At 46.6% G+C, this 16,653-nt stretch overlaps 1 protein-coding gene across 2 annotated transcripts in view; it reads left to right on the plus strand.

Moving 5' to 3' along the window:
* Window positions 1-16,653, plus strand: part of LOC134409211 (vascular endothelial growth factor receptor kdr-like) — a 238,648-nt gene that overhangs the window by 137,065 nt on the left and 84,930 nt on the right. For both annotated transcript variants that reach the window (XM_063141839.1, XM_063141840.1), the window contains exons 10-11: window positions 748-898; window positions 11,772-11,892. In XM_063141839.1, coding sequence (XP_062997909.1) covers window positions 748-898; window positions 11,772-11,892 — 272 coding nt within the window. The remainder of the gene's footprint in view (window positions 1-747; window positions 899-11,771; window positions 11,893-16,653) is intronic.

The following is a 16,653-nucleotide window of genomic DNA, read 5'->3' on the forward strand; positions in this document are numbered from 1 at the left end:
GAGCCAGGGGAAAGGGGCGGGGCTGGAGAAAGGGGGCGTAGCCAACTGGGAAACCCCAGAGGGCCAGATTTGAACTACGGATTTTAGGTTTTGCGCTTCTGCATGATAGGTGTCTCAGGCCATTTTGCAGTTGCTAGATGCAGGCCCGGTGCTGCCATAGAGGCAACTCAGGCGGCCGCCTAGAGCGCCAAGCAAACGAGGGTGCCGAACAGCGCACCCGGAAGCTGCTCTCCTAGAGTGGCTTCCGGGTGTGCTGTTCCAAAGCCGCCGCCCCAGCCTCCGCCCAACCCCAGCGTCCTGGCTCCTTCGAAGCCAGGATGCTGGGGTTGGAGGCAGAGGCTTCAGTACGGCGCGCCAGGAAGCCATTTCCAGGCGCGCCGCTTCAAAGCCTCTGCCTCGCCCCCCAACCCCAGTGTCCTGGCTTCAAAGCCGGGAGCGGGAGGGAGCGGGCGGGTGGGCGGACGAGCGGGCGGGGGGGAGCAGTGAGTGAGCGAGTGAGCGGGTGGGCAGGCGAGTGAGGGGGCGGTGAGTGAGCGAGCGGGCGAGCGGGGGGGCGGCTTCAGAACGCGCCTGCCTAGGGCGCAATATAGTCTGGCGCTGGCCCTGGCTAGATGCACTTCAGAGTTCCTCTCCATGGACATCACGGCATTCTTAACGTTCTACTCTGCTGCTTCAGTTCTGCTTGCTCCAGCTGTCTGGGGAAAAGCGATTCTTTGATGCTTCTCTTTTGGTCTTTTTCCTTTTCAGTGAAGCCCAAAATTTATGAAAAGGAGATAGATTTTTACAAGACTGAACAGGTCAGAAAAGGAGGAGAGCACAGCCTCCAGTGCACGGCCAGCGGGACGCCTCTTCCCACCATACACTGGGAATGGGAGCCATGCAGCCACGCAGACAATGAGTAAGTGGTCGTTGCGGCGCAGGGGTCTGGGCTAATACTAACCATTTGCCATGTTCTTCTGTCCCTTATTATTAAAAGCACAGAAAGGGCTTTGTCTTGAAGATGCAGAAAGACCGTGATGTAACGAACGTTATTTGCTAAGTCCTGGAAAGAGAGATGAAAGGTGTTCCAAGTAAACAAGACTCCATTTGCCGACCAGAGGTTGTAGAACCTTAATTTATGATGGAATTTCTTCAACCCTTGAGCTATGGAAATTTTTGCTAAAGCTTAAATCAGCCTTCCCTGGTTCGGTGCTCTTTCCAGATGTGTCTGACTACAACTCCCACCATCCCCAGCCAGCACAGCCAATGGCCTTCTGGCTGGGGATGGTGATAGTTGTAATCTAACACAACTGGATGGTGACAGGCTGTGGAAGGCTGGCCATGGGTTTTGGTAAAAAACTTAAGTTCATGCAAGGAGTCTTCTTGGATCAAGCAAAAGATCTATCTCACCTGGCACCCAATGCTGGCCAACCTGATATTTCTGGGATGCTCACGAGCAGAACTGGAAGGGATCAAGCCAACCCAGTGGTTTGTCTCCAGCCCTTGGCATTCCGTGGTACACTGTCTCTGAACATGAAGGTTCCATTTAGCTATTGATAGATATCCCCTCCATGGATGTGTCTAACCTTTTTAAAAAGCCATCACTGCACCTTGAGGTGGCGAATTGTATAAGCAAGCTCTATGTTGTGCCAAACAGAGATGCAAACTTCATTTTTTAGAAATGGGGGGTGAAGGTGGGGAGGAGACAGCAAGGAATACCTCAGGCTCTACCCACATTACAACTTGCAGGATTTCCACCTATAAGCATATTTTGCTGTTGCATGGCAACTGGAGAAAATAGCTCTGAACGCCTTTTGGAGATGGAACTGGATGGTGTGTCATGATCAATGCACAAAAACTCCAGTTAATCACCTACCATTTAGGGATGGCGGAGAAATACACAACAGATTCAGTTAAGTTTGGACCGCTATGAATTTGACCTGCAGATTCCACAGTAGACCATCTGTTTGCGAGCTGTGGAACCGTTTTTCTTTTTAACTTTTGGGGAGGATTTGTGCAAGACTGCAACTTGCACTAATGTGCAAATAGGAACAAAATTCTTGGCCACCCCTCCCCCCCAAAAAACAGCTCTATCAATGAGCAAACAGTGGAATGAAAGATGCCAGACAATCCATGAATCGTAGATGGAATGGATTTAACGAAATGCATACAACCTCACTCCTGCGTGTACCACTTTTTGCAATATGGGCCTCCTGAATGGATGGTTCCCTCTAACAAACATTGTCTTTCTAGAAGGGAGGCTTGTTTCCCCGTCCATGCCAGGAGCTCTCGGTGACTGAGATGGAGGCAAGACAATAGGAGGCCCGGTGCAAAGTTCCAGGGAAGGCAGCAGACAGAAGCCGAGGCACATTTGTCCCGGGGAGGTGGCTTAGCGTTGTTGATAACTACGGAAGTTGCAAAAAGGCAAGGGACATGGGGTGTGTGTTTCTTGTCACCTCCCTGCTCCTGCCTCCTTCCTACCAGGGCTTGCTGGCTTTAGGGGAAATGAGTTGACCTGCTTGCCACCTCTCCCTCCTATGCACTTTTACACTTCTAATTCTTGCACTGGATCATTAATAGCCAAATCCACAGATTCAGATGCACGCAGCAGTGAGCTAAATCCACTGAACTGGCGACAAAGATTCTGTACGCTCATCACCTGGGAGGCTCAGGAAGGACAGTCAATTGGGCACGGGGAATACCAGTCTAAGGAGATTGGGTCCGAACCTGAGCTGCTGCTTCTAGAAGACTGCCAGGGGACACACTTTGCATGCAGAAAGTCCCAGGTTCAGTCCACGGCATCTCCAGTTAAAAGGTCAGAAGGCAGTAGAAGGGAAAGACCTCTGAGATCCTGGAAAGCTGCTGCCAGTCTGTGTAGACAAAACTGGGCTAGATGTACAAATACTGTGACTTGGTATACGGGAGTTTCCTAGGTTCCTATAGGGCTAGGTTGTCAAGGTAGTCAAGTCATAGCCCTTTGCCTGTGTATACTCAGAAGAACATCAGAAGAGCCATGCTGGATCAGAACAAGGGTCCCTCTAGTCCAGCACTCTGTTTGCACAGTGGCCAATCAGCTGTCAACCAGGAACCCAGAAGCAGGACATGAATGCAACAGCACCCTTCCGCCCATGTTCCCCAGCAACTGGTGTGTATATAGCTTTACTGCATTTGATACTGGAGGTAGAACATAGCTATCAGGACTGGTAGCCATTGACAACCTTCTCCTCAAGGAATTTATCCAACCCTTTTAAAACCATCCAAAATGGTGGCCATCACTACATCTTGTGGTAGTGAGTACCATACTCAGCTTGGTATGTAAACCAGTTTTATGAGAAGTTATGCTGTGCTGCCTATCCTGGGATTCGTCGTTAGCAGCCATCATCATACATCTGGAATGGGGAACATCTGCACCTCCAGATGGTGTTGGACTGCAGCTCCCATCATCCCTCGCCAATGGCTATGCTGGCTGGCGCTGATTGCAGTGCACCAACATTCTCTATCCCTGACATGCGCAAATGTAAAAACTAAAAAAGGTGGGGACATTTGTTTTTCCCCCCTCCAGGAAAAGGCTTTGGAAAATGCAACTATAATGGGATAATTGGAGGGTGATGGCCTCAGGTTTTGACCTGAGCTTTCGGAATTATAGCCTCCTTCTCAGGAGACCTGGAGAACGGCAAGGATGCAAATGGGAAACCAGAAGCCAAGAGGATGGGCTGTTTTAGCCTTCCCCAAGCAGGTGCCCTCCAGGTATTTTGGACAACCCCTCCCATCACCCACAGTCAACATGGCTGTTGTCCTGTTGGACGTGGAAGGTGGGGGTTGTAGTCCAACTCTCGTGGGAAAGGTCCCAAGTTGGGGAAGGCTGATCTATTTTCACAGGGGCTATTCCCAACTCCCTCTTTTAAGGCATGTTCTTCCAGTCCCGGTATCCTTACCTCTCTTTCCATGGGAGAGAGTGATTGAGGTGCCTCTCCTGATTGGACTGCATCTGAGATACATCCTCCTGCTTGGAAGACAACTCGTCAGGTGATGGCAAGCCCCGCCCCCTCCTCTAGAAAGCACCTTGAGCCCCTTAGCTCCACCCCTTACCTCTAGCGATTCCTCGAGGCAGAGTAGCAGATCAGTGGGCCAAAACCTTGAGGGTTGCAAGCAGATCCCAATTTCACCTTTGGAGCAAACATCCCAGTTACCAACCGGATTCCAAGTGGTTAAGACCTCTTTCAAAATAAACAGCTACCAAAACACATCTACACCCCACTGGGATGTTTTGAAGTTTTCAGATATTCCAATTGAAACAGCTGCTCAGAAGCAAATAAACAAGCCCCTGCAGAATGTATATCATAAGGTCTTCGGGCCGGAACCGAAATCAAGCTGGCTTTGTCGATTTTGACCATCCAAGATGAGATGTTAAGAGAAAAAAAGACGAACTGCCAAAACAGCAGAAGTCAGACGATATTTTGAACACTAATTTGATCACAGAGTGGTGACAGAACTGAGGCGACGGGCTCTTTTTAAAAAGAAACAGAAATATTCAAAATGGCCTTCCTTTCTATGAGACTTTATGCTGCTTCAGCTTGCTATGAGGGGAAGGTCCAAGAGTACCGTGGTCAGCCGCCCTTTCCATCAAATGCTCTCCATGCCTAATAACTCTGCAATAATAAGGACTAGCAACTTGTGCCACATTCCACAACCCAAGCTTATATGTTCTGACTGTGGATAAATGGAGGCAAACATGGCTGTGTGCAAAACAGTTCCGTATGCAAAACAGTTCTGTATGCAAAACAGTTCTGGGCTCCACAGTTCAAGAAGGACACAGACAAGCTGGAGCGTGTTCAGAGGAGGGCAACTAGGATGATCAGGGGTCTGGAAACAAAGCCCTATGAAGAGAGACTGAAAGAACTGGGCATGTTGAGCCTGGAGAAGAGAAGATTGAGGGGAGACATGATAGCACTCTTCAAATACTTAAAAGGTTGTCACACAGAGGAGGGCCGGGATCTCTTCTCCATCCTCCCAGAGTGCGGGACACAGAATAACGGGCTCAAGTTAAAGGAAGCCAGATTCCAGCTGGACATGTTAGAGCAGTACCACAATGGAATCAGTTACCTAGGGAGGTTGTGGGCTCTCCCACACTAGAGGCCTTCAAGAGGCAGCTGGACAACCATCTGCCAGGGATGCTTTAGGGTGGATTCCTGCATTGAGCAGGGGGTTGGACTCCATGACCTTGTAGGCCCCTTCCAACTCTGCTATTCTATGATTCTATGAAAACAAAAAGCAGAGAAGGTGACAGAGAAAAAGAGACAGCCCATTGGAGCTTTAGGACTGGGCTGAATGAGTCACAAGGAGAAGAGAAGGTCAGGTAGAAACCATGGCTGGTAGGAGGCATCATCAGGACTTAGCCAGCCACAGTGCTGGGCAGCACGCGTGAGGAGAGACTTCCAGATTTAGGAGCTCCACAGTCTGGGAGAATGAGGCACCATTATGAACTGTTATGAAATTATCTAGTATGCTGTCTGGCCCTGCACCATCAGAGTCATCTCTGACTGGCAGTGGACAAGGGCGTCTTCACACAGGGTATAATTAACTTATGGGATTTGCTACCACAAGATGTGGTGATGGTTACTAGCTTTAGCTGACTTTAAGAGAGGGTAAGACAAATTCATGATGATGATGGAGGAGGAGGAGGAGGAGGAAGAGGAGGAGGAGGAGGAGGAGGAGGAGGAGGAGGAGGAGGAGGTCATCTATAGATGGATATTAGTCATGATGGCTATATGGAACCACCCTGTTCAGCAGCAGTATACGAGTGAACACTGTTTCTTCAGAGCCCCACTGAGAGATCATGACTTCCTCTGAGCCCCATTTGTGGACTCCTCAGTGGCATCTCGTTGGCCACTATCGGAAGCAGGACACTACACTGGATTGACCTCTGGCTCTCTTTGTCTTCTTAAGTTCCAAGCCTAGGTCTTCCCCGAGATCTTTTGAACTGGAGATGTTGGAGTTTGAACCTGGGGCTTTCTGCATACATATCATTCCCCCCCCATTCTTTTCCCCCCTAGGGTCCCAAAGGGCCTAAGGCAGGATTGCACAAGCCATCATACCAAATGCAACACTTCAGCCATATAGTTTGGCCCATCAGTTGTGTGACACACATGCATCGCTCTATGTGGTCCCAAGGGGCATGTCTACACCAGCCCTATATCCCGGGATTGCCACACAGGGGATCCTGGCAGCAGGCAGGTACAATCCCTCCATTTTCCTGGGATAACCCTTAGGTGTAGAAAGAGCCATGCGGAGCAGGTTGATCAAGTACGTAGTGGGCCACCGTACCTGGCTCAGAATTGTGAGCTGTGTTGGGCTCAATGGATCATGCGGGCCTACGACTAGGCTATCTCACCAGATCCCTGTGTCTGTTCTATACAGATGTTAAGAGCTGTCTCCTCTCCTTGGCTCCACCCGATCCTCTCAAAAACATTGTCTGGCAGATGCAAGGGTAAGAAACCCACAACTGCCTTGTTTCTTTGTGAGAAGCTGGGATGGAGCAGCAAGGATTACAAAAGCCCAAATCTGCCAAACAGGAATTAAGTGCATTAAGCGTGAGGTGCCGCTCAGCGTAGTTTCTTCAGACAAACAGGCAATTTCCTTTGTTCCTGTTGAAATATTAGCAGAGGAACCCATGGGGAGAAACGTTGGCTCAGGCCTGAATGGAGAACACTTCCCTCGGCGAGCACCAGCAGAGAAGTCTGGGAGCCAAATGCAACAATTCCTTGTGCCCTCTAACCTTTCTCTGCAGCGAGAAGGCTGGAGTCAGGTTTTCCACCCATAAAAATAAAGGACAGATGTGGGAATATAAAAAGCTAAATGGGAGGCCTTGGACTCTTGGGTTTGGGGGGCGGTTTAATGTTTTTCTTGGGGGCGGGGGGGGGGGGTCACTGTCATTTGAAGAACATCAGTGGGAAATGTTTGAAGTTGCAAATTGCATTCGCTGTCCAAGGTCACGCCTGGTGACCGGGCTTTGGATGAGCATCCAGGAGCAACTCCTTGATCAAAGAATCCAAAAGATGCAGAAGCCTCTTTCTGAGGTTCTGGTCCCACACCTCCCCCTGAGCTACCCTGGATTCTGCAAAGCAGGACTTTGGGTCTCTAGGAAATGTCTGTATGATGGGAGGCTTCTGGATGTGTTTCAGCAAAACTCTGTCCTGTTTGGCTTGTTTTTCTGTGCGACACCATTTGAAGGAAGGATGGGCAGTGGCACAGAAAAGAAGAGGGTGACAGGCGTTCTGCATTGCCCCTAAACAAAAGCACAGGTACAGAGTTCTATAGGGGTGCCGTCATATGCTCCAACTGTCCCTCTTCACCATTAAAAAAAATGCTCATTTTTTGTTAGTTATTTACCTTTATATCCTGCCTTTTCTTCCAAGGAGCTCAAGGTAGCCTACATGATCTTCCTGCTCCCTGTTTTAACTTCACAACAACCCTGTGAGGTGGGTTCGGCTGAGAGTCAGTGACTGGCCCAAAATCACCCAATGAGCTTCATTGGCAAATGGGGACTTGAACCTGGATCTCCTCAGTCCCAGTCCAACACTCTAACCACAATACCACATTGGCTGTCTTTTATTTTTGCCTGTTGCTGGTATAATTTCTTTTCCCTTCTGGGGAGAGGTTGGTGATGCCTTTAAAAAAAATAGATTTCATCTTGCGCATACGTGCGCTGCAGTTCTTGCATTTCAGCCCCTTTTTCTGAGTTTCTACATGTTGTAAATCTGAGCAGGGAACTGGCACATCGTGGCTTCATTGCGCATGTACGTAACTCCGGATGTACAAATGTTAAACTGGGCATGTTTAGCCTGGAGAAGAGAAGGCTGAGGGGAGACATGAGAGCACTCTTCAAATACTTGAAAGGTTGTCACACAGAGGAGGGCCAGGATCTCTTCGCCATCATCCCAGAGTGCAGGACACGGAATAATGGGCTCAAGTTACAGGAAGCCAGATTCCAGCTGGACATCAGGAAAAACTTCCTGACTGTTAGAGCAGTGCGACAATGGAACCCGTGACCTAGGGAGGTTGTGGGCTCTCCCACCCTAGAGGCCTTCAGACAACCATCTGTCAGGGATGCTTTAGGGTGGATTCCTGCATTGAGCAGGGGGTTGGACTCGATGGCCTTGTAGGCTCCTTCCAACTCTGCTATTCTATGATTCTATGAAACACTATGCACTGCTTTGCTTCCACCCACGGTAACCCAACCCTATCCAGTTACTGAACATTGATGGAAGTATTTAAGTTGCAGCCATTCTATAACCTGACCCATTCTGAGACTACAGTCCTGTACACACCTATCTAGGAGACGGTCTTCTTGAATTCTATGGGACTTACTTCCAAATAGACATTGTGCTGTAATTGTCTTTAAAACATTCTTAAGTGTGTGTGTGTGTTTTTAAGAAGTAAAGAACAATTAGTATGAGAAATCGTAAGGGCTTAACTGCACAAAATGTTTGGAACGATTGCTAATACTGTGATTAGTAATCACGTTGTGTGTTAAATTAAATATCAAGCATGGGGAAGGATGTTATGAGCATCCCCAGCACCAGCACCAATGCAACAATCAGCACAGGAAAAAAAGATCATGTAGTCATCAACAGGCGTTTCCCCCCCCCCCCGATGCTAATTGCTGCAAGGGGGGTGGAGGAATTTCATGGAGGAGGTAGAGTTGGAGAGGGGAGGCTTAACCCCCCCTGCCCCCACCCCACATGCACTGCAAAGTTGATAACAATGCCCCCCCTTCCACAACTGGTATTTCAATTTTTTTAACCGCACACTGTGATTGCTAATCATTATTTACTTATTTGTTTATTGCATTTTTAGACCGCCCCATAGTGGTTCACACGAATTAAAAACCATTCAAAATATAAAACAAACAGAATAAACACATGATATAAAATACAAAATAAAAGCACAACCGGGATAAAGTCAGCAGCAGTGCAGAAATACAAATTTAAAATACAAACTTAAAACAGACAAGTTACAATTCAATTTATAGACTGTTAAAATGCTGAGAGAATAAAAAGGTCTTCACTTGGCGTCTGAAAGAATATAGTGTAGGTGCCAGGCGAACCTCCTTAGGGAGCTCTTTCCACAGCTGGGGTGCCACAGCAGAGAAGGCCCTCCTCCTGGCAGCCACCTGCCTCACTTCCTTTGGCAGGGGCTCACGGAGAAGGACCCCTGAGGATGACCTTCGGGTCCGGGCAGGTACATATGGGAGGAGGCGTTCCTTCAGATAGCCTGGCCCCAAGCCGTTTAGGGCTGTAAATGTTAATACCAGCACTTTGAATCGGGCCTGGGCCTGGACTGGCAGCCAATGAAGCTGGAAAAGGACTGGCGTAATGTGGTCTCGTTGGCCAGTCCCTGTTAGTAAGTGGATCCTTAAACACCCTGTTTTAGAAGCCACTGTGGGACAGGCTGTTGCAGAGGTTTTGGATGGAGTGAACATAAAAGAGGATACCTGGCCACTCTAACCTGACTGGCTGTGGACGTCCAATTTGCATTTCAGAAGCAAATCTCTGGCTCCTGTTTATCTTTGTGGGAACCAACCAGCACCAAATGTAGAAATCTGATCGAGCAGGCCTACTCAATGGAGGCTGGTGGCTCCAAGGCCAGTGGGGCAGTGAATCCGCTCCGGGTTTCAGTCAGAACTCTAAAGGGGCTATCCAGGAACTCTAAAGGAGCTAAAGGCAGGCTGACTGGTTCTAACTGAAACCCGGAGTGGATTATTGTCCCACTGACATTGGAGCCAGCAGCCTTCGCTTGTCCTATTGGATGCTGATGCAGCCACCTTCGAGAAATTCCACTGGAGTGAAAAGAGGAGGAGGCAAAGCTGAGACTAGTCAGCCAAGCTCTGCCCAGCTATTGCCAGCACTACTGGAGGTCAGGAGAAGAGAAAAGAAGATTATAACCAGCACTGCACAATCAGAGTAGGGATTTACTCTTCTCTGGGGAAGGTAGAGAGAATGGGCTCTGTTGGCAGTTCACCACCCATTCCCTACCCACTTAATAAAAAAATCACCTCTGCACTTACCTGGGAGTCTGTCCTGTTGAGCACAGTGGGACTTACTTTCAAGGAAGCAATGCGTAGGGGTGCACCGTAACAAATCTATTATGGCAAAAGCTTTTGTGGATAAATCCACTTCAAGAATGGTTATATGCATGGGTATAAAGCATCCTTCCTCAACCTGAGGCGCTCCAGATGTGTTGGACTGCATCTCCCAGAATGCCCCAGCCAGCGGCTGGGGCATTCTGGGAGTTGTAGTCCAACACATCTGGAGCGTCCCAGGTTGAGGAAGGCTGGTATAAAGAAACAAAAATACAATAATGGGGGTCCACTGGCCATGAAATGCAAAGATTACCATCTGTGACATTTTATTTATTTAAAACATTTTTTGGCTGACCTCACAAGGCATCTTGCAACAATAAAATACATAAAACATTAAAAAATATTAAAAGCAATGAAAACATGATTGCAATAAAACAGCAGTTAAAACAATAAAACCAACAATAAAACCTGCAGGAACAACAATAGCAGCCATAACAACAATAACAATACTCATCGTGGGAAGGCCGTGGTAAAATGAAATGTTTTAAGGCCTCCTTTAAAGCCTGCAAGGATGGTGCATGGCGGACGTCCGACGGGAGTTTGTACCAGAGATTTGGGGCCACCACAGAGAAAGCCCTCTCCCGTGCGGCACCCACCTAATTGCTCTCACAGGTGGGCAAATGAGAAGAGCTTCTTTTTCTGATCTTAAAGTGTGGGCAGGCCGATACAAGCGAAGGCAGTCCTTCAAGTAACTATGTCCCAAAGCATTTAGAGTTTTAAAGGTCAAAACCAGCACTTTGAATTGGGCTCAGAAACAATATAGGCATTACATGATCAAATAGCCTCGCCCCAACCAGTACTCGGGTGGCCGCATTCTGCACCAGTTGAAGTTTCTGAACTGTCTTCAAAGGGAACCCCACGAACAGTGCATTGCAGTAGTCCAGCCTGGATGTGACTAGTAGGGGTGTGCATGGACCCCCCAATCCGCTTCATAGCCCGATCCGGAAAATCTGGATCGGGCCCGATCCTCTTCGCGCCGCTTCGCCCGTCTCCCGCTCCGCTCCACGAAGTGAGATCCGCCTTCGCCACGGCGGCAGCAGTGGCGGCGCAAGATAAGCCATCCCTCCCCCGCCTCCTTACCTGCATCCGTCATGGGCTTCAATTGAGGCCCCAGTTGAAGCCAGAAAAGGCCTCGGCCTTCACTTCCACCTTCAACCGGGGCCTCAATTGAAGCCTGTGACAGACGCAGGTAAGCGTCCCTGCTCCCTTACCTGGCGCCACCGGCGCCACCGCCACATGGATGGCGGCGCCGGCGGCGCCAGATGAGTCCCCCTTCCCCCCCCCACTTACCTGTAGGCAAAGCTCTGGATTGAGGCAATCCTCTTCGCCTCGATCCGCAGCCCCCCTGACTTTCTTCACCTCCACCTTTTCCGAAGGCGAATTAGGCCGCCTCGCTCCTGCTTCTCTGAATCGAAGAGAAGCAGAGCACATCCCTAGTGACTAGTGTGTGGATAACTGAAGCAAGGTCCATCCTCTCCCACAGGCCAATGGTGTTGTCATTCTTTGTTCTTATCGAACTCCCAAGGAGGTCAGAGGGAGCCTGGGAGAATCTCTTAAATTCCAATGACACTTTCATGGATGCTGCTGCAGTTCCCTGGGCAGGTGGACAAAGTTGCAAGACGGCTACTTCACTGTCCCTTTTTATTTTCAGATGCAAACAACGTGGAAGAAAAATCAAAGTGGAGGAAACCATTGGACGTGAAACCAGATATCTAGCCAATAAGATCAAGAATATTGAGAATAGGAACATCATTCATGACAATATGTTAAAGGTAAAGGTACAGTATGGCGAATATTGATTTGATGTGGTTTTGCTGGGGTTCTCTCAGAGTCCTCCTTTCTTGATTTTTCCCAAGCACCGAATCTTTGTCATTGTTTGAATTTTTTCTCCCTGAGATCATTTTCAAATCTCCTCTGTTTATTGGAATGCTCGACTCTGGTAATGATGTCACTTGTCCCATTTAAACCAAAAACCAAAAGAAAAGCTCTAAAAAATGCATAACTCACTCAGAAATGCTTTTGGTCTCAAGCCTGAGAAAGTGCAAGGAGCAATCCAGCCATGAGAATTCTTGCAAAGGACACACAGCTAATGAGTTCTCTTATCTCATCTGAATGCTCAGCTGTCTTCACAGAGTCTTTTCGGCCTTCACTGCCTCATTCCAGCCGTACAAACTTCTGTCTCATTTTCTCCAATTTTGGAAAATTCCCTTTTTAGGTGAGGGGAGGAGCATGGAGCCAGGTTTTCAATAGTCCTTTGTTATCTAGCTAGCTATTGGCTTTCTCTGTAGCCACACAGAAGAGTTTGGGCTTGACACTAAAATTTCAATTCCTCTCAGTCAAAACTCTAGAATAGCTTCAAATTAAAAGTGCAGAGTATAATCTTTAAGAGTGTTCAAAGTGGTGTGATTTTCCATAGGGTACATGCTAATTTATTGTTCCCCACTATTGTCAAACAGATTCTTCAGGTCTGTGAACCATGACAAAATTTGCAAAACTTGTTTGAGTAGTGATGAATTCTTCTCCCTATTTGCTCAGCAGATATTCTCCCGATATCTTAAATATCCAGGGCTCATCTACACCAAACAGGATATTCTACTATGAAAGTGGTATATAAAAGGCAGGAGCCACACCAAGCAGCATATAGCAGTATGAAAGCGACATATAGTATGTCTCAATGGGCCCCAACAGTTGTCAGTGCACTTCAATACTGCTATAAAGCAGTCGTGTGGCTCCTGCCTTTTATATACCGCTTTCATAGTGGAATATTCTGCTTGGTGTTGACGAGCCCCCAGGCAGCAGCAAATTTCACTTTGAGTTGCTACTGCAGCAAATCAGTTCAATTTCATCCTTCCATGTGGTTTATTTATTTATTTATTTATTTATTTATTTAATTACATTTATATACCGCCCCACAGCCGAAGCTCTCTGGGCGGTTCACAAAAGCTAAAAACAGTAAACATTAAAAATATACAAAATTTAAAAACCATCAGAGACATGAAAACAGTATAAAAACAGCAGCATCCATTTAAAACAACAATTCTGGGGTCCATTAAAAAAACAAACTTAGTGTTCAATGCCTTTAAATGCCTGGGAGAAGAGGAAAGTCTTGACCTGGTGCCTGAAAGATAACAATGTTGGCCCCAGGCGAGCGTCATCAGGGAGAGCATTCCACAGCCACCACTGAAAAGGCCCTCTCCCATGTTGCCATTGATTGTCTTGCAGTTTCAGGCAAATTATATTATTATTATCATTATCATCATCATCATTTTTTTTCTCGCTCGTAGTGGTTTTTCTTGACATACGTGACGGGCTTTGCCAGGTCCTTCTGTTGTTTACTGGTTCAGAAATTTCCTGACAATTGAGCATGTTTTAAATATGACTACTTTCTGGATGCTGGTGTGGATGTGTTTTGGTAGGTGCTGTTTCTGAAGGTTTTCTATATAGTTTTTTGATGTGATGTTGGTGACTGATGTGACGAATGGAATAATTGTGACCTTTTCCGGTTCTTTAACTTCCATGGGCAGTGGTGTATAATATACAGTGGATGATATTATTATTATTATTATTATTATTATTATTATTATTATTATTATTATTATTTTACACTGCATCAAATCCCAGCTGACTGGACCTCTGCCTTTCCATGTATCTTCCTCCAAAGGGGGAGCACTGTACTGAATCTCACAAGCCATAATACCTTCGTCCAAGCACATTTTTCTCCTTCCTACTCCATCCAGTTGTGTTGCCAGCATACCCTGGTGTCTGACCACTTTCTTTCTTTGAAGTTCATTCAGACAACTGCTTCCCACCCTCTGAATTTGGCCCTGGCAGTGCAAACTTGTATTGCACTGCTGCACCTACAATGGCAAAGTGACCCTAGCAAACAGGGAAGTGTTGCCTGGCTGTCACCTCTGCTACAGAGAACTGCATCCAAGATGCCATATGTACGAGCACCCCTAAGAAATGTTGCTCGATTCCTCAAAAATGTAGTTTGGTTCCTCCCAAATTGTGGCTCAGTTGTTTTGCCCAAGCAAGAACCTCCAGATTGTGACTCGCAATTTTCCAATACATTAAATTTTGCTACAACTCTCAGGCTTCTTTCTAGGAGGAAACAAGCGAGCACAGGAATGGTTGCTTCTTTCCATGGCCATAGCGGCCTTCTGAAATGCTAGAATTCCACCTGCAGACAAGGCGCTATTATTTCTTAGTGCGGTGTACAAGGGAGAGAGGCAACAGCCAGTTTGTGGACTACAAGTTGGGCACCTGCTTCATTATTATTATTATTGCACTTTTATTTTTATTGCACTACGTTCAACATCTAAGGTCCTCCTCCAGGTGCCTACACCGAGAGAGGCTCGGAGTGTGGCAACAAGGGATAGGGCCTTTTCGGTGGTGGCTCCCAGACTGTGGAATGATCTCCCTGATGAGGCTCGCCTGGCGCCAACGCTGCTATCCTTTCGGCACCAGGTTAAGACTTTCCTCTTCGCCCAGGCATATGGCGGCACATCCTAATTACCCACATGTTTAGTTTTTAATTGGTTTTTAATTGCTTTATGTGTGTATGTTCTGCGTTTTAGAGTTTTAAATTTTTTACCTCAATTTTAGAATTTCTGTAAACCGCCCAGAGAGCCCTGGCTATGGGAGCGGTATATAAGTGTAATAAATAAATAAATAAATAATATTTTGCCCTTTAGCCAGAAAAGGCTCTCAAGGTGGCTTACATTAGGACTCTAGCATTGGATCCCATATATAATATTGATAGAAAAATGTTAAATATTATGCCATCCATGTAGGAAGCAGCTTGGTTATGTCTGGACAGAGTACTAAAGAGTCCCTCCTTGATGTGTCCATGTACGCAGAGAACGTGAACCATTTATGTTCCTCTGGCCATCCTGTGAGTTGTAAATAATTCACTCTGAACAGAGTTGCTCCTTGAAAGATACGGGGAAAGAGTTGTTGGCTGGCTGAGCTTTCACTTTCATGTTGTTATCTCTTGTAGCTAATTTCCCCTTGTGGTTGGGAGGGAGAGAAGCAGGGAAGATAAGCCACAAGAGATACTGCAAAGTTATGAGGGATAGCAAAATATGAAACTGACAAAAAAATCAGCTCTGTTGAATTTCATCCAGCTGAAATTGTATTTTGTTTCTCTTGAATCACTTTGTCATCTGAACATTCAGTGCTACCATTTACTGATAGTTATGGACAGATTTCAGGATTTCTTACTTCTTCTCGGTATGAACTGTTGGGTAGTAGACTATTTAAGATGTGAGCACAGGGATGTTAAATAGAATTTTAATGTAGAAGAAGCATGTTCCATTCTGCAAAGAAAAGAAAAAAAGAACTCCAAGTACACAAATAGAAATTACAGGCAAGATTAAGGCACAACTCACTTGGAAACAGCCTGAATTTGTGGATGGTTCCGCTATGGTTTAGATTTTAACACTGTTGTTAAAATCAAGACATAAATTTGGTGCATTAATGGGTTAGGTCTTCCTTCAGTAAACTGTAATTTAAAACATGTGCATAAATTGTACCATTGTACAACATAGGTTTTCATCTCATTCCTAGCCTGCTGGCTTGAAAACGTCCTTTCTGATAACTGTATCTCTCGATTAAGATTAATAAACCTACGTTATCTGAGGTTTGGATTTCAGAACTCTCCCTGCCAAGTCCCATTAGTGACAGCTCTCTTCCACAAACGCTCTAATGAAGTCCGTGGGTGTCTGCATTAAGCAAAGCTTTTAGATAATAGAATATAATTTTATAAACAACACACTGATGAAAATCTTGTAGCCTCCAGTCTTTTCCCCTTTTTTTATCAGTGCTAATTCCCACCAGAAATAGAACGGTCAGGAAGCAGACCAATCCATTTCCCACCGTATCTTAGCAAGTAATTTTATTGGCGTTTGGCTAGCCAGTTAAAACAATAAAAACGTCAGCAACACTGACGTGCCTGGCGTAAATTGACTGTGTTACGATGCTGGAATTCGCTCAGACTGGATAATCGTTCCTTATGTGCCTTGAGTCGCTTGTATCGTAGCAAGGACCTTGCATCATGGAGCTTGCCCAAGAGAGGAATTTCCCTGGCCTCCAGCGTGTCACTTGCATTGTTCTGTCTCCTTGCATTCCAGCCATCGATCAAAAAACGGCTCTTGAGGATTTCGTAGCTGGCAACCCACACACACAACGCTTATCGGTCCAGTTCAGCTGCATACCCTGGCCCAAGGTTCTGTTCTGGTGGTGGTAGAGCAGGCAAGACACTTTCCTCTCTGCCATACTCATCATGTTTGCATTTATTAGAATGGTGTGTCTTGTTTTTTCGTCCCAAGCCAGTCCCCAAAGCAGCTAAAGATCGTATAAAAAGGCTGACAGTGGCATCAAGCTGTGTTAATTTCAAACCTCATCAAAGGACTTTGCAGTTACAGGATGATGGAAAAAGGCCTGTACTGTTATTTGTCTTCAGTGCTTCTCTGGATTGGAAGCAGGTAATGTGCATGCCTAAAGCCGTCCTCGGAAATGGTAGGCATTTTTCA

The sequence above is a fragment of the Elgaria multicarinata genome, chromosome 15, assembly GCF_023053635.1.
Source record: "Elgaria multicarinata webbii isolate HBS135686 ecotype San Diego chromosome 15, rElgMul1.1.pri, whole genome shotgun sequence".
Classification (NCBI taxonomy): domain Eukaryota; kingdom Metazoa; phylum Chordata; class Lepidosauria; order Squamata; family Anguidae; genus Elgaria; species Elgaria multicarinata.